The sequence below is a fragment of the Phaseolus vulgaris genome, chromosome 2 (genome assembly GCF_000499845.2).
Source record: "Phaseolus vulgaris cultivar G19833 chromosome 2, P. vulgaris v2.0, whole genome shotgun sequence".
NCBI lineage: Eukaryota > Viridiplantae > Streptophyta > Magnoliopsida > Fabales > Fabaceae > Phaseolus > Phaseolus vulgaris.
In genome coordinates, this window is record NC_023758.2 from 3,497,406 (window position 1) to 3,523,775 (window position 26,370).

Consider the following 26,370-nt stretch of genomic DNA (forward strand, 5'->3'; position numbering starts at 1 on the left):
ATAAAAAGTTGAGTTATGTCTAAGGGTAAAGAAACACATTTCCTTTGCATCATTTGCATAACAATCTCCTGTTATTTTAGAAAATCCTACCACATTTTTATTTCAATCTTTTTACGGAATTTTTAAACAAAAAATTTGCATAAAAGGACTACAACATTGTTTTAATTTTAAGGATTAAAAAATTGCTTTATAAAAAAAAATGTTTATCTCAAATTTAAAATGCTAAACATATTTAAGTAGTAGAGAATTACCTGCAGACAAAGCACATCAACGCTACTTGGAGATTAAGGATATAAAACTTGATAGCTATGTTAATACAACACAAAAATATTATCCTTAATCTTGATAGCTATGTTAATACAACACAAAAATATGTATAATATATAAAATATAGAACAAGTACACAAATCTATGTACAAATATATTTCAATTTTTTAGCATAAAAATGTTTCTTATAATGGTTTAAAAAAATTTGTTCTTTATTTTTGTAATTATAATAAAAATTTATACTATAAATTTAATTTTTAGAAAATTACTGTATTTTTCATTTTTAAAATTGTGTTAGACTCATATTAAAATTGTCAGAAATATAACAAATATTTTTTGAATTGAACATTTAATCGATACGTGCCTTATAAGTGTCGTACGAATATCCTTGTACGAATATCAACGACTAATACGTGACGAACACACCATTTAAAATACTTGTTCGAGCCTTATAACTTGGGGAAGGAGATTTATTGAATAAGGTATCGATAAAAAAAACATTACGGTGATGTACAAGAAGAATAAGTGAAAAAAATAAAGATCATATACAAAAGGGATAACTAGAAAAAAAAATTTGGAAAGAAGGAATAGCATCAAACTTGGAAGGCAATCCCATCTCAGCTCGTATAAATAGAAGTTAGAATAGTACACATTTGCAAACTCAGGTCTTGGCTACCTGGAAAGATGATGACAGTATCCTGAAGAGTCCGTCAGGGTTATCAGTATGCACCTGTTCATAGACAAAGTAAATCAATCCTCTTTCAAAGGGCGTCACACACAAGCTCCAAATCACACAATTCATCCTCATTACAGCATTAATATCTAACCACATCAAAAAATTACAAATCTTAGTAAAACAACAGAGTTCGAACAATGCAAGAATCTAACCACCAATTAAATCACTAAACATGTACGTGTAATTCCCTTCTCCCATCGCTAGCAATACATGATGCTCTAAACGAACTCCTCTCACTTTTTGACTGGTAAGCAAGCAAATACTTAAAAATTTTCCAAGAACATACTTGTCATTTTCAGGAAAGAATAATTGTTGGAGATCTCACATCAACTAAAGATCAGAGCATTTCATAGTATATAAGTAAGTGCAAACCTCGCTTATAAACCGGTTTTATAAGGTTGAGTTAGTTAGGCTTAAAGTTCACTTCTTAATAGATAAAAATAAATTTCAGCGTATAGCTAAAGCTTCAGTCCTTAGCCTTTCTCTGGAATGGGTGGGAGAACAAAGGTCTGCGGAGATAGGGTGCAATGTTTGCAAGCCTTAGGGGTAAACCCTGAAAATAAGTCTTGCCACTTAAAAAAATTGCTAGCTCTATCTAATGTGACAAGAAGAATGGTGAGGAATGATGAATATTAATTTTAGTTTTCATTTTATGTTATTTCAGTTAGCTTAAAAATAACAATCTCTTCTCTATACTTTAATCTTGCCCCAAGCAAGGGCAATTTGTCTCACAAACCAAGATGAATATGTGCTGTATGTGATATGTGTAGAAGTAGGATTCTGGAGTGGACCAAGGCAAAAAGAGTCTGAAGGATTAACTGAGGAAAGTGAGCCACATTACTAAAAAGTGTCATGTTAGCACCTAGCAAGCATTAATATCTATTTAATAGCAAATAAAATCACCAGCCTAACTATTCCCTTAAATCTAGAATGCTATATTGAAAGTATTTTGGATGATAGCACAGATCTCGTAAGGTGAAAGACACGTATGGGAGGAAATCATGCTCTAGAAATAATAACCATATGACATAATATACCCAGTGGCCAGCATCTTCAAGGACGTGCATTTCAACCCCACCTCCTTCCTCAGCAGCAAGCTCTTCAGCTGCATGGATCCGACGAAGATCTTCAAGGGCCCATCTATGCAAGCTTCTTTCTGCTTTCAAAAAGTTCATATGCACTCCACGAGGTACATCTTCAACAATTTTCCTATGAACATGAGCATAAATTATATTATTGGTTCCAACAATCTTCCGTATGGAAAGATTAAGTTCATAATTAAATGTGATTGGACACATAATTAATCCTGGCATTAGTAAATACACTAACCAGGAAATTATTTCTTCAGCAATACAGACTCAATATAAAATTAACAATCACACTTATGTAAGACCTGACACTGTCATTCTAATTCATACTCAAGGCAGGAAGGACCCATCTCAACCAAAGAAGTAAGGCCAATCAATATATTAAAGCTCGCATTGTCACCATAGATCAGAGTATGTACCACAAATTTGTTTCTTCATAGGATTGATACATTTCTGCAATCCCCCTTAGGTCAAACACCCATGAGAAGCTTGATGACTGTGAACCAGGAGAGCTGGAAGGTCGCAGGTTAGTCACAACCCACTAGACATGGATAACAGAAGAAAAAAAAAAAAATTAATAGAGGGAAAAAATTGCCAAAAATCTACTGTTTTTATCTTTATTTTTAAGCAAATTCTGTTGTTTTTGTAACATCCAACTTATTCGTCAAAATAACAAAGCTCTTGAAATTTTGTTTAGTCAATCGTCTCATGAAACAATCATAGATGTGTGACAAATCAGATAGGCAAACAAACTGAACTTTCCTAAAGAACTAGAACCCAAGTGTTCGTATATGAATAGTTAATATAGATATGTTCATAATTTACTAATTAGTTCTACAGTTGGACTGATTTTCTAAATCAATTTACATGTACGGGCTATGTGTAGACTGTTATAGATCTTCTTATTTTTTTTGCAGTTTTATAAACACCTCACATCACTTGATGCCAATTTTATAAACTTTTCAATTTAGAATTTAATGAATGCCTTCAAGGCACCCAAATTTACCATTAATCATGCACTTTATAATTATTATGATAACATTCTAGCATAAAATGACAGTGCAAGCCTGAAGGGTCAAAAGAGTAAACAGGGTACTGACCAAATACTTTACCAGGCATCAGCTTCACCAATAATGGCCTTATTTATATCATCATTGAATCAAGAAAAAGCATACAGTATCCGACTAAACACGAAATTTCTGCACCTAGTCTCAATAAACATGATATTTCTAATACTGTATACAATTGATAAACCCGAAATTTGACACTGTAAAGCAAGAATACACACAAATTGAACAGCAACCATACCTGTGCCACATCATTGGAAAATCCTTGTTGAATAAGAGCTCGGACAACTTCCTGCTTTGTAGATATCTTCCTTGAGGAAATTATCATAGAAAAATAAAAGGTTTAGGTCACAATATAGCACCAAAAGTAAAACCATTCTGTAAATTTACTTTTATCATTAACATTTTATGCACTTTTGATTGGAATCTCTCTTCCGTTACACTTTAGCTTCTTTTATATGAATTAGTGTCCAACTTTATTCCAATAATTCCCTTTTTTCCCCCTCTTTATACTCCTATAGTTTCCTTGGTTACCAATTCCCAGTTCTCTTTTATTTGACAGTGACTTGTCAAAACAACCAATGTTGGAGATACAATATCCCCTTTTTTACATTATTCAACTTTCAATATAAAGTGGGAATTGAATATAAACAACACAAAGTCATACGCAGTTTAACATGATGAGAAGAGATGAAGTCTACTACCAAAACAAGGTCACGGGATAATAATTATACCACTATCTCCTAGATCCTGTAACTAGCTCACCACTTTTGCTACAAATCCATTAATCCTTGTGAGGGACAGGTGACCTTACAAGACAATCTTCCTCACAATCATCCCTATTCTCATATCTCTAAATATTCCCTAAACCCTAGTACAGATATGATATCTATTTAACTCACAAGATTTTGATTGACAAAAGGCCACCATTTACAAAATCCTTATGAATTTCCCAGTTCCTTATTAGAAACAAATATTCCATATAACTCATATCTTGATATTAATTACAATTCAAACTTTGAATTTAATAACCAAATACGAAACTCAACAATTATTTCATGTGTTGCATTTCAGTCCATTATTTAGGATTATGTGCATAATATAGTGTTTAAAAAATTATCTTTTATGGAGCAAATTACGTTTTTGAGTGTTTATATGTGTGGAAGGACATTTTTGGATGAAATGAAATCATAATTAGTAAATATAAATCTTAGTACAAAACTCAATCTTGTATTTCTTACATAAATCTTATCTCAATTATATTGCATTGCATCCTTGTTTCAATTCTTGATTTTCTCCTTGAATTGTTTAATAATCAATTCCCGATTACAATCAATTCATTTTCCTTCTATTTCATATTAAATTATGATAATTACAAAACCAGATGCGAGGTCCATGTGGATTCAATATTATTACTTGACAACAATTTTGTACTTGCAATTTTCAAGCATCATCATCAAAACAGGAATTTTGATTAAACTCAACCACCAAATCTTAAAGTTGAGGAATTAAAACAAGAGCAACACATTGAATCAAATTAACATCAGTACTATATTTATTTTTTCTCAGAAAGACATATTAATTGAAGGGGATAAAAAAAATTGATTAAGGATCTACCTCCTTTGGCAATGTACTTAGAAAGGATATAAGTTCTGCTGGATGATCTTCTCCATCTCCACCTGTTCGAACTTTGCCAGGAGTTGCATCCAGAACCCAAGCCTTCAAATAGCATAGTAAAAAGTATGAAATAGTTCAGAAGCTTATAGTACGCATTTTAAACCTCAACTGATCATCTACTAAATCCAATGCTTATAGTACGCATTTTATCCTACCAGACAATTTATTATAAAAAAAACTTTTCTATCTGTACATCTTCATGAATAGTATATAATACATAGAGACAAGACAATTCTTGGGTACAGATTCAAGCTCACTTATTGTCATGGCAAAAGAATATTTCATGCAGAATAAATTCTTGTCATCATAGGAGTTTCTCCTGTGGAACCATGCAGATTTCTACCATCATCTGAGCCTCATGCATATATTCTAGAGTGTCAGCATGATTAAGGGAAACTGCTCTACATCCCCCATTATCCATATTTTCATCCTTAAAGCATTGTTAAATCTTACAGTTGGGCACAGAATTTAAAAACATCACACAAAAAAGGATCAAACCAACTTGCTGCATATTTTTAACACAGATCGAAACAGTTTAAAGCTGATACGTCATCCAGCAAAAAGCAAATAGGAATGCAATTTGGACTTACTCTAACTGGCCGAGCAAGAGGCTTTGCAGCTTGGTCCACCATGCTCAAAACAACTGAAAAATGGAAGAATGTATACTGAAAAAAGGAACTTAAAAATCAACTTAATAAAATAATCAGTGACTAACCTTTCCCCCCAAAACTATGACCAACTAGCACACGAGGTGTTATTCTTAGATCTCGAACCTATCCACAGGAACAAAGAAGAAGTCATTACAAGAAAGGAAAACTAAATTACATGTATAAAGAACAGCATGAATCTAATCAACAAGCAAGTTTGACCTAAATTTTAAACATCCCAAGGTTTTCTATCAATAGTAAAATATTCCATAAACTCAGAAAAAATGTTTTGATTTTCAAAAAATAACAAGGGATTTTAATTCCCACAAATTGATACCATTTAGCATTTCAACATTGAAAAAAGCAACAAATTGCATTTAAAATTAAGGGAACTAGAGTGGTAAAGTCAATACATATTTGAGGAATTCACCCAAACTAGAGAGAGACTGTAAATCATGAAAGACAAAGGAAGGGTCAGGGTGGGGTGCAAGTCCCAAAGGAAATCCAAATGGTTGAAAACTGGGTTTTCCATGCAGTAGAACCAAAACTTAAATCTCATTAGGAATGGGTGGAGTGAAATTGATACAGATCCTCTCCCATATTTAGCACATCTACCACATGTATATGATAATAATTAAGGAAACATATTTAAAAAGCGCACCAGTTTCAGAACATCATTAGCAGCAGATGCAACAGTATGGGGACCTCTCTTCTTGATTGATGTTGAATCACCATGACATCGCAGGTCTACTAAAAGAAACTGTCGATGCAATCAAAAAGAAAAACACAAGATACAGATTTTTATAAATCTAAAATTATTGGAGCCCTACAATCAAAATTTAGGATACCCAAAAAACAAAATATTATCTAATCAGAGTCAAATAATTTGATCCAAACACATCACAAAATCAATAAGACCAGAAAGTGTTGCATCATCCACTTTGAACAAAATCTTTTAACAATGTTTTAAATTCGTTACTATAAATGGTTTGTTGGCAGTGCAGGTATTTCCATACTATCAGAGGATAACAATTAATTCCATATGTATATAACAATAAATATTTACATGACAAATAGTAAAATACTTTAGCCAAAGTAAAATACACAGCTCAGCATAAAAATTTAAAAGTAAAATACCTGCCATGTAGGAAACTCTTTAGCCAATCTCCTAGCAAAAGTTCCTGTAATATCACTCTTTCAGCAGCAAATTACGAAATTAACAATACATTTGATCTCATTATATTTTACTGGGAACCAGAAATACTTCTTTCCAAATACAACATATAAAATATCTAACCTAAATATCAGAAACCACTTGAAATCTACAACAAAAAGAAAAAAAAAATTAAAGATTTAGTTTCGTAAATAAGAAAGCCAATGGTAAGTGACTCATTTATCGTTCGATTAACACAATACAATTTTCCTTAACAAAATCACATAACGATACCAGCAATTAACTACCAGATGATATATGTATACATTTATGTCAATTGGCATAGACTTCCACTCTTCCACCCAACAAGGCTTCTTGTGAAATTAAAGAAGGATGAATAAGTTAAATTTAGTTTATTTATATATCAAGAAAATTTTAAAAGTCTCGGAGAACAAATAATCAACCAAGGACCAACTCTCCAATAGGCTGAATGCCCACCAACAAAGAAATCCTACAAATCACGCTTGACCCACAAGAAATTCCAGAAAAAGCTTAAACTTATTATGTTTTTGGGAACTTAATTTTTCTTATTTTAATCTCTATAATTTCAATCAACTCAACATTAGATTTTCATGCAATACTACAATAACTTTCTGATGAATGGATGCACTAGTAACAAAAATAGGCATATGTACACTTAACAGTTAACATTTTAATCAACAGCAAGGAAAACAGTATGGAATCATACGTATGGAATTGGAAATATAAGAAACAAAGTGGAATTTTTTTTTCTTAAAGTACAAATAGATGAACTTAAAAGTGTATCTAAGCCCATTACCCAAAAAGAAGTTACACGAAACAAAATGATAGGGATTATATTCCTTTTCATTGAAACTGTCCAAGTTAAACTTATATACTTGCACATACTAATTCATAAGGTTATTGCATTTTCACCTGAACAATAAAGGGTTTTGAAACACTCAGTCACGTAGTAACTAATAACCATAAATATCCAGATCTCCAGCCACGACCAAACCAACTCTAAAATTATTGTTCAGTTTTGAGAGCATTTAGAAGAGAAAAGTGGTTTGATCAAGGGCAACACATTGTTGCCAAGTGATAACCATGCACAATACATCGAAACAATTCAGGCCATGCATTAAATTTATATAACCAAAGGCTTGCAAAAAAACAAAAATGTACATAGAATTACTCACCCCAGTTTTTTCTGCATCCTAGGATCCCATGAAGAAAAACAGCTGTTGGTGGATCAGGTAAAGATCTGTCCATAACAGAACTCCATCTCACCTGTATAGGAAATTATGCTTGCATATTAGTCTCTTATAAGCTTTACACAACATCGCACTAATGAGATTCATTTACTTATGAAAATACACGAGGGTTGCAACCATCCAATGTCATTTTACAAACTTTTGTCTAAATATCCTCATACAGTTTCAAATCAATTTTGTTAAGAAACCTTTTAAAAATGTTGGTAAATAACTAATGAATTTGTATGGTCAACAACTTTCTATTCCATATTAGTGCTTAATATCATTAAGGGTGTGTTTGGTTTAACAACTTAATTAAGCATGCATTCATGAGCTCTTATCATATAAGGGCTTCATGAAATTTATTGGAATAAGTTAAAATGAGCTTATTCTGATAGATACATAAAGACGTTTATGGGAGACGAACTGGATCCTCATAAGCCATAAACTCTTCCAGACACCCTCTTTAAGCTAACCCCACCTTGCAGGAAAAGGCTTAGTAGTGATTGCTGTTATTAGATTTAATATGATTAATTTCTAAATGAGGTAAGATCCAACAAAAATGGATATTTGAGTTCATAACTTTGGATTTTTTAGAAGAGACAGTTTAGTTTCTCCAAAATTATGTTCCCTATTGAAAAAATAAATATTTTTGCATAACAAGTAAGTCTATATAATACATGTCTAACATTCTGCCATGGATCAGCCCAACTAAAAGCATGAAGTTTTGTTTAGACTAAAGCTATACGTATGAGTAACTTAAAGGCCAATGTGGGAATATCTTGCATTGCCAGAAAAAACAACAACTAAACAGATATGAGCTTAAAAATGAACACAACCTCTCTTTCACACACATAAATGCCCTAATGGATATTGCCGATAAAAAAAAAATGCCCTAATGGATTGAATGGAACACTAAATCTAGAAAGTAAAAAGATTAACTCTCCGAAAACTGAAAATAAAATCCCGTTTTTATGAAATGGAGAGGCAATAAATAAATAATACTTACAAGTTCCCCCTGAATCAAATCATATGCCTGCAGACAAGGAAGCACAAAAATCTCAGTTATAATAAACAATGATAAATTAGATACTACTTTTTTGAAGAGGAAAAGCATTAGATGCATTTTGCCATTAGAACTGAGAACTTGTCTTTATTTTTTTATTATCTTTTTCCTAAACACACTGAACAAACTTCATAGTTGACTTGACTGACTTTGCAACTAAGAAAATACAACAAACGTCTCTTCTCTTTTTACAGCGCCAAGTGTAAACACACGATTGAAGCAAACAAATTAACCACAAAAACGCATGGAATGAGGATTCAGATTACCAAGATGCTAGAGGATGTGGCCACCTCCCCCTTTTGTCCAACAGTGTTGCCCACCAATGCCATTGATATGGTCTGGCCTTTAACTCCCCGCCTAGAGTGGCTAAGAGCTAACCGAGACACGCTGAATTTGTCATTCTACATAAAAAGAATCCATACATAACGTGTGAGGTACGGAGTCTCAACGACTCAACGCAATGAACGTAACACGGTATATATAGTAAACAGTTGAGCAACTAAATGCAAAGTTCAAACGTGAACATTAGCATCAACGCATTTTCTTCGCTAACTTCATACAAATTCCGATCAAATTCAGCAGTAAAATAGCGGCGCAGCCGCTCAAGCATTGAAACATTCGAAGCTCAAATGCGATTATGACGTATGACGTATGCTAAATTTGCAACGCATTGAAATTATCGAAGAAACTAAGAAGCTAAGAAATGCACCTCGGAGAGACGATGAATTGGAGATGTGACCTTGCAATTGCTCCATGAAGGTGAGGCGAACTTCGTCCTCCGGTCCGACAAGTTAACCGCCGCCATCGCCGCGGCGGTGCAGCAGGGCGAGGAATGAGAGAATATCGGCATCAAAAGAGAATGGGAAATGCAGATCGGAGAAAGAGTGGAAGAGAAAAGAAAGGGGCGGAGAAACACAGCCAACAATGCTGCGGCGCCGTTTTGGCGGAGAAATAAAGAGTGGGGGCGCGAATATCTCTCTTTCTCTCTCGCGGTCGGTTACTAAAGAAGGAAGAAATTAATGCACGCGCTCTTTTATATATTCATAATCACACCTCTAAAAGTATTCTAATTATATTTACTTAAATATTTTTATATTCATGTCTAAATATAACCTTGAAAAAATCAAACAAAATAATATTTAATATTTAAATTTAGAGGATTAAATATGTTTTTCCCTGTAATATAGCGTCAAAATTATTACCTTTTGCATCTAGTCTAAATTTTAGTTTCTATCAGTTTTTTTACATTAATATTTTAACATCATCTATAAAATTGTCTATTTCTTTTCTATAAATATCTAATTGATTTGAAATACTAATTTTGGATGAAAGTAAAATGATGAAAAAAATATTTAAGTCAAATTTAAAATAATATTTAATTATTAAAAATTCAAAACACTTCTCTTAGTGTTTATCAAACACAAATATTTATTAAATTTATAAAAATTCGAATACGATTCTAATCTAATTTAAAAAGAAAAATACATTAATTTTTTAAAATTTAAACTTATTATATACAATTTTATTATAAATATAAAAATAAAAAATAAATTATTCTAAAGCCTGAGGAACAAGTCATACGAAATATCTTTTTGTTAAAAAAATTAAAATATACTTATACATATAAATTTTTATTATTAATTTATATAATTTATAATTATATATATATAAATATTTAGAATAAAATTGCTCCACCATTCATTTCTTAATTGAGTGTCTTAGAAATCCCACGTTGTTTGCAATGAGTTGATGTTGGAGAAGTTACCAAACCAAAGCAAACGAAACCCTTGGAATTTTGGCGAAGAAGGCATGTGGTTGCTTCTTCTCATTTGCCATGATCATAACACACACACTGTTATTAGTTTATGCCATATTCCTCATTCCCTTCTATCCCCACACACCTCTTTTTGTCTCGTCTTCAGAAGTGCATCCCAAAACCATGGAAACAAAGCCCCCAGCAACCACTGCTCAACCCCTTCTTGTGTAGCAATGCATCCATGGTTGGTGTTCTCATTGCATCCCTCAAAGACTTTCTGACCCATGGCCACCTACCAAATGCTTTCAAAACCTTCCTTCAAATTCAGCACCATGCTTCTTCTTCTTCTTCTTCTTCTTCCCACCTTCTCTTACACCCCATTAGCTCTCTTCTCTTTGCTTGCGCCGATTTCAAGTCATTGCCACAGGGTATGCAGCTTCATGCTCAAATCCTCTCTCTGGGTCTTCATCAAAATCCTATCTTGGTTGCAAGACTTATTGGGTTTTACACAAATGTTAATCTCATTGCCGGTGCCCAATTTGTGACTGAGAGTTCCAGTACTTTGGATCCTTTGCATTGGAATATGCTTATCTCGTCGTATGTTAAAAATGGGCTCTGTGGGGAGGCTCTTTCTGTGTATAAGAAAATGTTGAGTAAGCAGATTGAACCGGATGAATACACTTACCCTTCTGTTCTCAAGGCTTGTGGGGAATCGTTGGATGTCAATACTGGGATGGAGGTTCACAAGTCTATTGAGGCTAGCTCCATGAAGTGGTGTTTGTTTGTGCACAATGCTTTGGTCTCTATGTATGGTAGGTTTGGGAAACTGGAGGTTGCGCGTCACTTGTTTGATAATATGCCAACTAGAGATGCTGTTTCTTGGCACACCATGATCAGCTGCTATGCCTCTAGGGGTATGTGGAAGGAGGCGTTTCAGCTATTTGGAAGCATGCAAGAGGAGGGTATTCAAAGGAATGTGATTATATGGAACACCATTGCAGGAGGGTGCTTGCACATGGGCAATTTCGGAGGGGCACTTAAGCTGATTTCCCAGATGAGAACATCCGTTCCTCTGGACGCTGTTGCGTTTGTTGTTGGATTAAATGCGTGTTCCCACATTGGAGCCCTTAAATTAGGAAAGGAGATTCACGGTCATGCGGTGCGAACTTGCTTTGATGTGTTTGAGAATGTGAAAAATGCTTTGATTACAACGTATTCCAGGTGTAGAGATCTTGGGCATGCATTTATGTTGTTTCATAGAATGGAAGAGAAAGGTTTGATATCATGGAATGCCATGCTTTCTGGATATGCACATGTGAATAGAACTGAGGAAGTGTCCTTTCTTTTTAGAGAGATGTTACGGAAGGGTGTTGAACCTAATTATGTGACCATTGCAAGCGTTCTTCCCCTTTGTGCTCGCATAGCAAACCTGCAGCATGGCAAAGAGTTTCACTGCTACATTATGAAGCGTGAACAGTTTAAGGACTATTTATTATTGTGGAATGCCTTGGTGGACATGTATGCAAGGTCTGGCAAAGTTTTAGACGCCAGAAAAGTGTTCGATTCATTGAGCACAAGAGATGAAGTTACATACACTTCCATGATTTTGGGATACGGTATGAAGGGTGAGGGAGAAACAGCTCTAAAACTATTTGAACAGATGTGTAAGTTGGAGATTAAGCCAGATGCAGTAACTATGGTTGCGGTTTTAACAGCTTGTAGTCATTCTGGTCTTGTAGCCCAGGGGCAATTTCTTTTCAAAAGGATGATAGAAGTTTTTGGGATAGTTCCACGCCTTGAGCACTATGCCTGCATGGCTGATCTCTTTGGGAGGGCTGGTCTTCTAAACAAAGCAAAGGAGGTTGTCACAGGGATGCCATACAAGCCAACATCTGGAATGTGGGCTACTCTCATAGGGGCTTGTCGAATCCATGGAAACACAGTGATGGGGGAATGGGCAGCAGGAAAATTGCTAGAGATGAAACCTGATCATTCAGGCTATTATGTGTTGATTGCCAACATGTACGCTGCTGCTGGTTGTTGGAGCAAACTAGCAGAGGTGAGGACTTATATGAGGAATTTGGGTGTGAGAAAGGCTCCTGGCTGTGCTTGGGTTGATATTGGCACTGAGTTTTCTCCCTTTTTGGTGGGGGACATTTCTAACCCTCATGCATATCAGATTTACCCTTTGATGGATGGACTGAATGAGCTAATGAAAGATGCTGGTTATGTACAACGTGAGGAGTTTGTTTCATCCGAGGAAGATTTTGAGGAGATGAATATTGTAGGAAATGTATACTAAGTAGAAGTTAAGATATATTTCATTTATACATGGATATTGCAGATTGTTACCTATAAAACAGAAACTTGCTACAGTTGCCAGATGAAGCAAAAAAGAACTCTGAACACTAAAATTATTATGAGTTGTTTCCGAATGCTCAATTTACTTTTCCAGATCTGATCTCAGTGTCAACCATTTCATTTACCAGCTACCCTTTTGCACTATTCCAGTTATATTTAAATATAGATTGTTATGTAATTAAATTATTGATTTTAATAATTACTTTAAAGGCTAAATTAAATTTTAATCACAAATTGTATCCATACTAATGACAGTAATTTATAATGAGCCCTTGTAAAAAAGACAGTGATTATTTCTTATTATAAAATAACAGAAAGTATAGATACTATGTGAAATGATTTTGTAAACTTAAGTCAAATCAAGTGTAAAATTTTACTTCCTACTTCTGTCTGATTAAAACAAGTATTTAAAGTTTCTTTAATTTGAATTGCCATTTTAACATCTCAATTGTTTTAACCCAACTAAGCTCATTAACTTTTAAAATCAAACATTTAATCCCTGTTCATTGTCTTAGTTAAAACTCCCACTACTACTTAATCCAAACTTTAAAAAAAACACAAATTGAAATATGATAATTAAGAGAAATTTCATAAAAACTGAGCATTGGATAAAAATTGGATAGTTTAATTGTCTTCAGTTTTACAAAAATCTAAATCAATTCAACTTATTAAAAAAAATGAATGAAAATTAAGAATTTAGAAACTACGGATAAAAAAATTTATAGGTTTTAAAAACTGGCAGGTATCTCAATAAATTTAAAAAAAAACAATATACCACAAAATTTAAAGGTGGATTTAAAGGTACAATTAAGCATGAAAATGACAACAATGAGGAATGATAATTTCTTGTTATAAAATGAAATAAACAGTACACTCAATGAAACTTGTATTAACGATTGACACTATCGATAATGACAGCAACAAATATTTGCATGTTTATACTCGTAAACTGTGTGAATTCCTTAATGCAATCCAAAATTTCCTACAAAAATTGGCGTCTGATTTGGTTTCAAGACGACCCACTTCGAACCAACAATGGTAAGTGTGTGGTTAACATTCTCCCAGACAAACAATGAGGGATAGAGCAAAAGGGCTTTTGGAACGGAAAAGTTGGAAATTAGCGATCAACATCAACCAACTCCACATCAAATACAAGCCACGAATTTTGTGGTATAGTTCCAACGCGCTTGTCCCCATATCTGCGTAACAAAAAACACTGTGAGACAATTGGAACTGTAATTTGATTACACCAAGTAGCTCGTTTAAGGTGGCGTTGAGCAAGCAAAATATACAGATCGTAACATAGATACTGACATGATAAGACAGACACGGAAATACAAATAATTTTAAAAATGTAAGACGCGGACATGGATCTTATATATTATATAATTATAAATTATATAAATTGATAATAAAGATTTAGGTCCACAAGTATGTTTCAGTTTTTTTTAACAAGATGTTTATCATGACTGGTTCAAAAAGATTTGTTACTTATTTTTATAATTATAATAAATACTTATACAATAAATTTGAATTTTTAGAAGACTAATCCATTTCTCTTTTTTAAAATTGTATTAGAATCGTGTTATAATTGGCAAAAATTCAATAAATATTTTTTAAATTAGACACTTTATCGACACGGACACCCCTTTTAAGAGGGTTGTCCGAGCATCATATATACAGATGCTTTAATTTCAAAACAAAGGGGAATGTATTTTTTACTTTCTCACGACACGATGTAGAGAAATCAAATTCAACAAATAAAAGATTAAACTGGGAATTTCATACCCCATAGATGGTGGAATTGTGATCCTTCTTTTGTCCCCAATCCTCATCCCTGTCGAAAACAAAACAAAACTACAATTGGTATACATAATTACTAGAGAGTAGACAGCATAAAATCTTATTATATATTACCATTGACCCCGACCTCCCACCCTTTGATGACTTGTCCTACACCTGCAAATACAACATGAAATAGTGAAACATATGTAAAAAGGAAAATAACGGCAAATTCAACACATAAGCAGATTACATACCCAGGCGAAATTTAAAGGGTGGCCCTCTCACATTTGAGTCAAATATTTTCCCATCCTTTTGCAGCTTGCCAATATATTTAACACTGACCTGAAACAAACAATAAGTTCCTGTTAAAATAAAGTACATTAAAAATATAGGTTGGAGAGAATTATTCTTCAGTGAACTAGATCAATGCAATCATCGAAAAAACTGTCGATGAAAGTGTAACCTTTTTTCCAGGAGTAGCTCTTTTGCCATCAGGTTTACCCATAAGGAGCTCCTCTATAACCAATCCGTTCGGAAAAGTTCTCACTTGAGATGGCTTGGTTTCAGCTTGTTTCTTCCCCTTTTTCTCAGAGTTAATGGACAAATTCTGCTTTTCAGCACTTGAAGTAATTTGATCTGCAGCAGCTACCCCTTCGAGCTCCTTGGCCTTTTTCTTCTTGTTTTTCTTGTTTTTTTTCTCAGAAGGGACCCTGGCAACAAATACCACAAGCATATAGTTAGCAAACAGTACATAACCCTAAGAGCGCAACAGAGGGCTCAAAAAACCAACCCCCCCTCTAAATTTCCAAGCTTCAATATCTCAAGCAAAGAAAAGAAAAAGTAATTAGAAATGACTCCACAGGAACAGAGTTCACCACAAGATCAAGCATGACCTAACAATTACACATCTTATATAGTTGAATTACAAATTTACTAAAGGTATTGATGTGGTATTTTTCTAGTAGAATTTTAGTTTGGTTGACCAGATGTTTTGAGAATTTAGTAAACTGGAGAAATTTTGGATTGTAACATCAATAGGAAGAATAGAAATTTAAATGTAGATGTAATACTTAAATCAACAATCCAAGCCAGTAACACCAAAAGCCCAGTGAAATGAAACTGATATTCTAGTTAGATGAAAGTTCTTACTCGTTATTGGACAACTTTCCATCATTTTCATCCTTTGCATGAGAAACATCACTCTGGATGGTTGTAATTTTGACCGCCTCAGTAACATTTGTCTCATTGCTGTTACCAGATGTATCAGCACTTTCCCCTTTAATACGTTCCTTTAACTTGTTTCTTTTCTTTTTCTTTTTCCTGAAACCATTTATCATTGTCAGAAAGATTTTAGAACAAAACTTCCAGCAAAATATAGATTAAAAGAATTTAAAAAGGAATTGGGGGACCAGGCAAATATCATATAGAAAATGATTCTTTTGGGAGTCAATAAACTGGGAGATCTTTCTCACCCATCCAGTGGCTCTTCTTCATCAGTAATATCAACTTTCCGTTTAACGCTACCAGAATGATCGACATCTTTTTCCTTCTTGTAGGCATTCTCAGTTTTCTTGGTGGCTTGTTCTCCTTTCATTTCTGCATCTGCCTTCTGAGAGATAGACACATCTTTCTCTGCAGTGGATATTGGAAAGCCATCTTCATCTTCACTCTCCACAAGGTCAGTCTCACCCTTAGCAACAATCGCACGCTCAAAACTTTTGCTGTCATTTGGTTTCAACTTAGCTACCTGTTTCTTTTTCTTTAACTGCTTATTTTGATCATCTCCATTTTCAGGTTTTTCATCATCCACTATTTCCTCAATAACAACTGAAACAAAAGGGGAAAAGAAAACACATGCTATTAATGTTGATTTCAATAGAAAAATCTTGCAAAGTATGATGCAGAAGCAGAAGCTATGGAAATCCATTTACTTTTTTTTCCTTAAATTTTACAGTTTCTTTCCTACACTCACACAATGTTAACAAATTGCAGATTGTGGAAAATGGCAGAAAACCAACAATCTGCAATACCATCTAGCAGATAGCATCACAGGCATATCACATAACAGTTGAAATATGGTGCATATCAATTATATATGGCTTAAGACTTGTCAAAGATGAGAGGAATGCAGAACACAGGCCACAACCACAACAATCACAGTTGCTGCAATCTATGCAATGGCACTAACAGCTATTTAACAAAACTGCACACGAGGAATGCATGTGTTAAAATGAGCAGATGCACAAAAGAATGATTGTTGCTAATATTAACCAAAAAAATGTAATGATGAAACTTATTAAAATGAAAGTGATAAATCTATTATTGGATTGTATAGCATATCAACTATCTATCATTATATAACAATGTATCTGCATGTCCACAATCATACGCAAATCTTCTTGGACAGTTTGTGATTTTTTCAAGAAAATATAGTAGTAGAATTTGAGTATTTGATGACATTTCATAATTTATTTTACTATAAATTTAACATTTGTATGTCTGTAGATGTAAAAAACACATGTGAACATCAGTAAGAAAACTACAAAAATTAAAGAAAAATAAACATAAGAAAAGAGCAAAAAATACATATAATTGTTTCATGACCTCAAGAAAAGTTTATAATATAACAAAAATACCTCCACTATTTGGGACTGGTGAAGAATGGTACATGTCAATATCACTATCAACAATAAAGCCATCGTCATATCCATCTTCACTACCGTAATCAGATGAGTCATCTGACTCAGTTCCTTCAATATCTTCTCCGAATGAATCACTTTCACAATGTAGTTGGAAAATCAAGAAGATATTAAAAAAAACTACACCAAGAATAATGTCTTAGTCACAACTACATAAACAAAAACTTAAATTGCAATGCAAAGTAGACAACAAATGAATTTTTTTCAGAAGGATACTATTCATAGTCATCCTTAAGCTCATCACCATCATCAGCCGCAAAAAAACCAGAAATATGGATGCTTCGAGAACCAATCACTGAGAATGCAACTAAGTCATCAATGTCAAACTTAAGATTCAAAGGGCATGATTCAATTCTGTTTGGTAGCAGTGAACACAAGAAAACTGGACTTTTGTGTCCAGAAGCGCACTGAAGAATGCTTTTCTCCTTCGATGAGCCAATGCCTAGAGTAGCCTGAAAATTTAGGACAAAAACCGAAAAGAAGGAAACAGTTCATACCCACCATGACATTCTATATCCAACTCAAAAAACATCAACTGACTTCAGACTCCACGAGTGCCATTACATTCAAACCGCATATAATTACATTTATATCAACAGAAAAACTATACTGATTAAACATTCTTAATCCCGATGAAGATATAATAAGGTCAAGCAAATTTATCAAAAATCCAAACATAAAACCCCCACAAGGAAACTACATTCCGAACCTTAATGTCAAAGAAAACCAGCAAAAATGTTGACTCAGAAATTGACCAGAACAGAAAACAAAAGTTCTTTGCATTAAACAAACCCAAGAAATGAAAGAAAAAATCACGAAATCCCAGAACAAGAGTAGAGTTCATGAATAAAGAACCTGAGTAACGTGCAGCTTTCCTCGCGCATTGTCAGAGTGATAAGGGCACGGTTTGTTAGGTTTGACTTCAATCCCTGAGCTCAAAAGGAAAATGAAAAAGGTAAAATAAAAAACACAGAGAAGAGTTGAAAATCCATGAAAACAAGTACAAGAAACAGAATATTAGTAGCTATAAAACGCAAATTTCAAGATGAGGAGTGAAAGAGCTGAATGTTTGTGCATTTAGAACTATGTTGAAGAGAGGAGAAGGAAGATGACTAACCCCAGAATCCCATTGTGAAATGAAAATCAAAATCCACGTCACTTTGTATAAATATACAAAAACCCTAAAAGCGAGTGCCGTTTTGGGTACAGACCTGTCGTTTGCAGACAAACCAACCCTAGATAGCTAGATTGTTGCGTTTGTTATACACTGATTTCTTTCTGCACCCCTATAAATTTTTCCTCCACCCTATATTCTTTGATAGTTTTGGATTATTGCAAAATAGGATTGTTTTTCTGAAACATATTTTTTTAACTTACATAAATCCTGAAATTTATAAAAAAAATTCCGAAAATAATTTAAAAAATATTTTTAAAAGGGATAAAATAATATTTTCATAAAGGATGGGTGCAGGGAGAAAATTGTTGGGGTGCACGATTTCGCTAGCAGGTCCAAATGCATTCTTGGGCATTTGCTTCCTAGACTCCCATATTTTCTTCTATCACCCCATAATCATCAAAACTAATTTCCAGAATTTTAATTTTAACACTCTCGTAAAGTACTATTTTGCAATAATTATTTTAACGTTTCTGAAAAAAAAAAACTTTTTATAATTTTTACACTTCCAAAAGATATTTCTACAATGTTAGTTTATTTTAATATTTCCAGGAATTATTTCTGAATTGTTGAAAATGTTTATTATTTTGAAAATAAATTTTTAGACCAATGTGGCAATGTAATTTGTTTTAACTTTCAAAACTTTTTTTTTTTCTTTTTATCATCATTTTCTTCTTTTTCAAATTCTAAATTTTCTTGCACATTTTTGCAAGGTGTTTATTTTATTTCAATACTTATTCTCATTTTTTATGGGTCAAAAACCATCACACTCAATTTAAGTTTACTGAACCAAGTTCTCAACTTAGGCCTGAAATCATTGCCACCATCAAGCACATGAGATATTTACTCCACAAAATTGAATAGCATAAACAAATGAAGAATACGAGTTTAAGAAGTGCAATAATAAAAATACAAATATAACTTTACATTCACAAGATGAAGCCAAAATTATCACTCAGAAAGGAGAAAGATAACAAGAATATTGAAGGTATGAAGTTGAAGAAGAACATTAAAGGTAAGAATAAGAAGAGATTGAATGAACAATAGACATAATTTTATGATGATGAAAGGAATGAAGTTGAATCAAATCAATGATTCCATAAATCCTCATGCAGTGTACTAATCCTGCTATCTCTTCTTTCTTACATGTTTTCACTTTTTATCATAGATCTCTGGAAATTAACTATTCCAAAACCTCAAACATTCTAAAGGACTTCATATAGAACTTGTTCTGGTACCGTCAATATAGTCTCACATCGTTCCGGAATCGAGTCTAAGGACAGTTTATAAATTTCTCCCTCCTTCAACCTTTCAAAGCGTCTTTTAAGGACAAAACCATGTACCGACCTCCAAAGCAGACAATATTTCAGATGTAGTGATTGACCCTAACGATGCTATCTTTTTGGACTTGAGTTCAGAACAAAACTACTCTTAAATTGGATCCTTTGATTCTTTAAGATGATATATATATACAACAGTTCCAAAACAATGTAGAAATTTTCACTATAACCACTTTGCCAATTGAGGAAATTGCTGCAGAAGCCATGTCACACTCCTTATCACTGTCTGCATATAAATTGTTTTCCAAGGGAATCCAACCAAGTCAATAGATAAAAACACTCATTCAAACAATAAAATCAATTTCATTATAGTGTGAAGAAAAAGAAAAAAAATGTATCTAATTCTTATTCTATTTTTTTTTATCAACAATAAAAATATATACATAAAAATGATGGTTCAATCCTTATGCAGAATAACAGACTCAAACACTCTAAAAACTCTAGATAAGAGACTAACTAACAAACCAACTAAACATTTGGCAAGTACCACCCCCAACTCAAGAGACACCACCCCACCAACCTAAAACAAAAACAAACAAGACTACGACGAGCGAGCGTAAACATATTAAAGAGGCAAGACACCAATCTGAGTAAAAAAAACAAACAGAGAACAATTTAAAAGATAATCAAAATCAAACATTTAGTTGAGTCAAAGAAAATATTTCAGAATGAATGATCCACCACTCCATCCTTAAAAATTATTTTATTCCTATGTTATAATCTAGTTCTTAGTGTATAACAGCACCCTTATTTTCTTTTCTGCTTTTCCATTTTCTCTTTATTCACACTTTCTTTTCTTTATCCATCATAGAGTCAAATTCACGTACCAAAGTTGCATCCCCAGGCTTGATTGCAGGTTCAACACAGTCTCTGCCATATCTGTTTTCACAAATTTAAGATTTATCTGTGAATTGCTACTGTAAAAAGGAAAATTTTAATGAACTTTATAAGCATTATTAGCTAATCAAAGATCCCATTGAAAATGTTGCAAGCTATTTGAGTTGAGAGTTATGAACTCAATCAACAAATGCAATGGTTTTGATGATAAGTATAAATCCATGTACATAATACAGTTAATGTACACCAAAAACACTATCACTCACGTTATTTGTCTTCTGCCATCGATCATCTCTAGACGATAAAAACTGCACCCTTTGCTAAAGGGAAAAGCTTTTCCCTTCCATTCTAAACACATTTCAAAATGTTAGTAACATGTTTTTTGTTCAATCTGAAAACACATTAAAAAGTGATCAAGAATAATAGAATCTGTGCAATGCACCTAAATGCCATATCACCCCTACGGATGAGGAGTCCTCGGTAGACAAATCATCAATAACAAACTGCAGATCTTTGCTGGTAGAATTGGTGAATTTTTTGAAAAACTCAAGAATTTCCTGCATAAATAAGTGAGTGCAGACACTGAAATGATTAATAGCACAAACATTAATACGACACGGACACGAATACAATAATTTTTAAAATGTAAGACATGAAGATAGAAATCTATATTATATAATTATAAATTGACAATAACAATTTATATGTACAAGTATGTTTTAGTTTGTATTAGCAGAAAGATGTTTGGCGGGTTCAAAAGTGTTTCTACCGGAAATGAGTTTGGGACAGACAATACCTTAGATACAGTAATTGACCTTAATGGTGTTATCTTTCGGACTTGAGGTCAGAACAAAAAAATTTGTTATTTATTTTTATAATTATAATAAAAAATTATACCATAAGTTTGAGTTTTTAAAAAATTAATATATTTTTTCTTTTTAAAATTGTGTTAGACCCGTGCTAGGATTGTCAGGAATCCAACAAATATGTTTTGAATTGTGTTTTGAATTGGACAATTTCCTTATAAGAATGTTGGTGTCCAATACATATGTTCCACACAGACACATCATATACATCATATAAGAGGAGTGTGCGAACCTCATTCATGTTAAAGATAATTACTCGTCAACAAAAACTATCTTAACTTGACAACAACAATTGATTTCTGGTTTAAATTACCTTACGACCCACGAAGGGTTGGGGAAAGACAAGATCTTCGTACACACAATTGTCTGCGATAAGGTACTGAACAGAATCCACGTCGTGGGCATTGATTCCTCCATAGAAATTCCTCACCACAGCTGAAGCTGAGTCAACAGCGTTATCATCACCAAAACTTTTGGTAGCTGGTGATGCTACGGTACCCAATTGCTTTTCGCCACCCCCATCAGTGGCTCTCCATTTTCTTCTTCTTCTTCTTTTGCTTCCAAGTTCTGGAAGAGCAAACGAGGCCTCAACTGGGTTCAAAGGCGTCAAGCTTGTAACGATTTTGATGGAGGAATATGGAGAAGACGGAATCAATGGTGGAACTGAGTTAAAGAACGACCAAGGGGAAGTGGTGATGGACATTTTGCAGAGACACTTCACTCTAACAAGCAGAATCAATCACTCTTCTTCACACTTGCTCCATTATTTTTGCTTCCAATCTCGTGGTATTAACTGTTAACTGACATATAACTCGAACACCAACTACCACTGATTCTGCAGATAGACCTTTCATGTCTTTTTTGTTTTGGTTTGGGCCAACCCATGTATAAAGAAAAGCCCAATTCATTGTGAAATGAAAAGCCCAAAACAAAAAGGAAGTGAAAATAAGATGGTAGGAATAAAAAATGTTATGTGTTTAGATGGAGTACGGCAAATTCTTCATAAACCGTATCAATTCTAAAAATAAAAAATAACAAAAATATTCCTAAAAAATGACAAAAATAACCTTACAGGAGAGTATAGATCAAAATTACTTTCAGAACTTTTTATCCAAAAATATTCTTGAATTTGAATTTTCATAACACATTTTTAAATTTTTTATTTAGAATGCATTTTCAATTTTTTGTTCTTGATCTTTTTGTCCGGAGTGTATTATTTTAGTTTTGAATTATATTTATTACTTCACTTTATTGATGGATATTAAGTTTTACATGTTTATAGGACCGACCAATAGATGATGAAAAGCAAAAGCAAAGAAGTGAAAGAAGTTGGAGAAATCTTAGAATAAATAATAGTGTCTGCTTCACAAATGGAGTTCCAATACATCAGCTGAGTTTATTTACCATTAAAATAAACCACACCACACTCTTCCACAGCCTATAAAACACAGCCAATAAACAGAGTTTCGTGGCCCATCTGCTACACAAAACAAATCCCACCCACTATACTAAATAAAAAACCTTGACTCACACAACAAATAGTTACACTAATCTCTATTGGGACCCTTCAAAGTCTCATCTAGAACTGGTCAAATGCAGAGACATGGCATCACTGTCACCATTGTTGTCACCTCACCTTAATTCATATATTGACAATTCTATTTTTCTGTCTAAAACTTGTAGCAGTTTATGAATGACCAAAATAACTTTTCTTCCTATCATCAATCAATAACAGTTCTATATTAGATCAGGTTATGAAAGTATATAAAGTAACCACAATTAACTAATAGCAAATACTGGTGTATGTATAGTATATGTAGTGTATTCTTATGGGTATACCTTGTGAATGTATAATGTATGTATGTATTTTGTATTGTGTATTTGTGTATCTAAGGATCCCAGAGAGAATCACTCTGCATATTCTCCCACTCATTGTCTTCAAAGGCATACCCATTTGCGAACATCATGGATTGATCATGCATCATGAAAGTGTCAGGCATTTGCATCCACGTCTGAGGAGAGTCCATGGGCGAGTCATTGATCGCCTGAATCTGAGTGGGGGAGAGTCTCACTGTCAGCGGCGGCGCCGTCAAGGAGCCGCCTCCTGTTTCCGCGGCGGCGGGGTTGGTCCGGAGCCGCAGCGCCGCCTCGTGCGCCGCCATGCGTATGTGGTCCGCATTGTTGCTCACGGGGCGCGGCAGCGTGCTGGCGAGCTCGGGGAAATTGAGCCGCGCGTCGCGGCCCCGGAAATGCAGCGCCGCCACGTCGTAGGCGGCGGCGGCCATCTCCGGCGTCTCGAAGCTCCCGAGCCAAATTCGGGTCTTGGTTCCGGGTTCGCGGATTTCGGATACCCACTTGCCCCATTTTCTCTTGCGCACTCCTCTGTACGCAGAAGAAGCAGCACCAACATGGGTCGAGCTTGAAGATGGCATTTCCATGCAAATCAATGTCAAAGCTTTGAACTTTGAGTAATGTTACAGTTAAGGTGTTTATGGCAGTGTTGTGAATTGCAGAAGCTAACGGTAGTAGTGATCTGAGGAACATTGTCGTTGTTATTTATAGAAGGGGATGTGAAACGTGGAAGCATTGGCAACATCTTGGTTTGGGTGAGCTTCCTCGTAGCTGCTCTGTTTTTCCAACAAAATCTATGTTTTTTTTTATGTTGTTTTTGATTGGTTAATGAGTGAGGCATAGATGTTGGTGGTGATGTTGGAGTTAAATAATGAGGGAATGGTGAAGATTTTTGTTTGTGTTGAGATTGGAAAGTGAAAATGGGAAGATGATGATGGAGGAGGAGGTGACATGTGTGTGTGTTTGTGTGTAAACTTTTTGAGGTTGAAAATGAAGTGAGAAGAGTGACTGTTTGGGACGCGTTTTGAAAACTTAGGTGGCAATGCTTTTTTCCAATCACAATTCAAAATTGGTAAAATCTTATATAAAGTTATGGAAATCTTAGATCAGCTTGGGCATCTACATATTTGTTTAATTGGAGATACTTACATTTTCTTGTGGATAAAAACTTTAGAGGCACACTTCACTTCTACTTTCAGATTATATCTTCATACATATGTATACTTCATATTATTTTATAATTTTGCTATCTCCTATTAATATTATTAAAGAAATGGTAATATAGGTTTACACTTTTCATAATAAAATATTGTTCCGAAATAAGTATGGTATTTATTGTTCCATTATATCTTGAAATATTATTTATTTTGGAGGTCATATCTATCACGATTTTGTCTTTAAAATGAATCTTTATAAATTAAGGGATAAATGTGTATTTAAATATTTTGTTTTAAGATTTAGTTTCACATTAATTTTTTTCTACTTTTCATTTTTAATCCTTTTAATAATAATAAAATAATAATATATTTGATTGTCCAGTAGATTCACCAAAAATTTTGAATCTTGGTAATTAAAATTACTTTATCAATATGGATTTGGTTAAAATCAATATTAATTATTTTATATATAAGAATACATATATTTATAAACAATTTAATAGAACTAAAATAGTGGATGATATGATAATAGCAATAAATCTTTACATAATAATTATATATATATATTTTATACTATATTAAGAGTGAGTTTAACTTTAATTAACATTTTTTTTCAATATAAACTCTAAAAAAAATAATTCAACAATAATTGAAAAATCAAAAAAATAATATTTCAACCCAACAATGTCATAAAGATAATCTCAATTGTTGTTGTCCATTATTATCAACATAGTTGAGAACAATCTTGACTGACATCAACTAAGAAGAAACAGTCAATTTTAATTAACAAAAATATTAACAAACTTTTATCAAAAATCAACATCAATTAAGATTAACTAAAAAATTCACCAATATTAATATTCTTGAATATTAATAATTGTTTTTATTTAATAATGATTAATATATTTTATTTAAATAAAAAATTATTCAAATTGTGTTTATATAAACAAATAATTTAAAAACAAAATAATTGAAATGAAATCAATTGAATTTAATTATATTAAATATTTAAAAAAAATATAATCTTTCCAAACCCAACTGATAAAACATTCATCAAACAAACATAATAAATTAAATAAACTCTTAATTGTTTATAACAATATAAAAGCTATGAAAGCAGACATTATTTGTCTTGAGATAAGTAATTCCTAAAAATATCAAACAGAGAAGATATACATTTTTAAAAGAGTAGACGAAAATAGTATTAATGCAATCTTTTAAAGAAAAAAAAAAATAGTATTGAGTTCAGATTTCTTATGTGAGAATTAAGTTTAATGGATAAAATATATATTTGTGAACATAAAGACACTAAAATTTATTAATCAAATTCTTCCATAGATATTAATTAAAGTTAAATATATTTGTTAATAATAAATAATTAGATTTTATTCTTTAAATTTTAATATTTTTCTTCGATTTTTTTCTTAATAAATTAATAGAATTAGGTTAATACAAAATATACCTTTACTCAATAATAACGACTAGACAATATATTTATATAGGAAAATTTGATCCTACACAAAAAATAATAATTAAATAATAACTAAATTTAAAGACAACCATTATTAGTTA

The 26,370-nt window shown here is 33.1% G+C and overlaps 5 protein-coding genes across 5 annotated transcripts; 1 reads left to right on the top strand and 4 right to left on the bottom strand.

Moving 5' to 3' along the window:
* Positions 1-723: 723 nt before the first annotated feature.
* Positions 724-9,981, bottom strand: LOC137810270 (uncharacterized). The gene is made up of 13 exons (XM_068611450.1): positions 9,682-9,981; positions 9,239-9,373; positions 8,916-8,942; positions 7,853-7,943; positions 6,620-6,663; positions 6,144-6,242; positions 5,551-5,608; positions 5,426-5,478; positions 4,776-4,877; positions 3,400-3,465; positions 2,511-2,632; positions 2,041-2,212; positions 724-997 (listed from the first exon to the last, which is right to left on the bottom strand). The coding sequence occupies exons 1-13, from the start codon at positions 9,820-9,822 to the stop codon at positions 929-931; spliced, it is 1,179 nt and encodes a 392-aa protein (XP_068467551.1). The 5' UTR covers positions 9,823-9,981; the 3' UTR covers positions 724-928.
* A 708-nt stretch (positions 9,982-10,689) lies between these two features.
* On the top strand, positions 10,690-13,187 carry LOC137810281 (pentatricopeptide repeat-containing protein At1g71490). Its single transcript, XM_068611463.1, has one exon. The coding sequence runs from the start codon at positions 10,838-10,840 to the stop codon at positions 13,028-13,030; it is 2,193 nt and encodes a 730-aa protein (XP_068467564.1). The 5' UTR covers positions 10,690-10,837; the 3' UTR covers positions 13,031-13,187.
* Positions 13,188-13,909: 722 nt separating this feature from the next.
* LOC137810282 (peptidyl-prolyl cis-trans isomerase FKBP53) lies at positions 13,910-18,805 on the bottom strand. Its single transcript, XM_068611464.1, has 11 exons — positions 18,691-18,805; positions 18,429-18,502; positions 17,790-18,025; positions 17,511-17,650; positions 16,347-16,701; positions 16,024-16,194; positions 15,338-15,584; positions 15,129-15,216; positions 15,007-15,048; positions 14,878-14,926; positions 13,910-14,288 (listed from the first exon to the last, which is right to left on the bottom strand). The coding sequence occupies exons 1-11, from the start codon at positions 18,701-18,703 to the stop codon at positions 14,207-14,209; spliced, it is 1,497 nt and encodes a 498-aa protein (XP_068467565.1). The 5' UTR covers positions 18,704-18,805; the 3' UTR covers positions 13,910-14,206.
* Positions 18,806-19,779: 974 nt separating this feature from the next.
* Positions 19,780-22,618, bottom strand: LOC137810286 (uncharacterized). The gene is made up of 5 exons (XM_068611468.1): positions 22,104-22,618; positions 21,367-21,481; positions 21,191-21,272; positions 20,915-20,966; positions 19,780-20,313 (listed from the first exon to the last, which is right to left on the bottom strand). Exons 1-5 carry the CDS (start codon positions 22,491-22,493, stop codon positions 20,251-20,253), a joined length of 702 nt encoding a protein of 233 aa, XP_068467569.1. The 5' UTR covers positions 22,494-22,618; the 3' UTR covers positions 19,780-20,250.
* A 492-nt stretch (positions 22,619-23,110) lies between these two features.
* On the bottom strand, positions 23,111-24,467 carry LOC137810287 (ethylene-responsive transcription factor ERF021-like). The gene has a single exon (XM_068611469.1). It carries the CDS (start codon positions 24,226-24,228, stop codon positions 23,680-23,682), a length of 549 nt encoding a protein of 182 aa, XP_068467570.1. The 5' UTR covers positions 24,229-24,467; the 3' UTR covers positions 23,111-23,679.
* Positions 24,468-26,370: the final 1,903 nt, after the last annotated feature.

Bases quoted from the DNA above. Each gene is read 5' to 3' on its own strand.
- LOC137810270 (XM_068611450.1), bottom strand. From the start codon at position 9,822: ATGCCGATATTCTCTCATTCCTCGCCCTGCTGCACCGCCGCGGCGATG. The intron at 8,943-9,238 runs GTAATCTGAATC...CCTTGTCTGCAG, and splicing joins CCACATCCTCTAGCATCTTG to GCATATGATTTGATTCAGGG. The intron at 5,609-6,143 runs GTGCGCTTTTTA...TCCTGTGGATAG, and splicing joins CTAATGATGTTCTGAAACTG to GTTCGAGATCTAAGAATAAC.
- LOC137810281 (XM_068611463.1), top strand. From the start codon at position 10,838: ATGCCATATTCCTCATTCCCTTCTATCCCCACACACCTCTTTTTGTCT.
- LOC137810282 (XM_068611464.1), bottom strand. The intron at 17,651-17,789 runs GTATCCTTCTGA...ACATTGTGAAAG, and splicing joins CTTAAGGATGACTATGAATA to TGATTCATTCGGAGAAGATA. The intron at 15,585-16,023 runs GTAAGAACTTTC...ATTTGTTGCCAG, and splicing joins GGAAAGTTGTCCAATAACGA to GGTCCCTTCTGAGAAAAAAA.
- LOC137810286 (XM_068611468.1), bottom strand. From the start codon at position 22,493: ATGTCCATCACCACTTCCCCTTGGTCGTTCTTTAACTCAGTTCCACCA. The intron at 21,273-21,366 runs GTGCATTGCACA...AAATGTGTTTAG, and splicing joins AGGGGTGATATGGCATTTAG to AATGGAAGGGAAAAGCTTTT. The intron at 20,314-20,914 runs GTACGTGAATTT...ATTTATATGCAG, and splicing joins AGCCTGGGGATGCAACTTTG to ACAGTGATAAGGAGTGTGAC.
- LOC137810287 (XM_068611469.1), bottom strand. From the start codon at position 24,228: ATGGAAATGCCATCTTCAAGCTCGACCCATGTTGGTGCTGCTTCTTCT.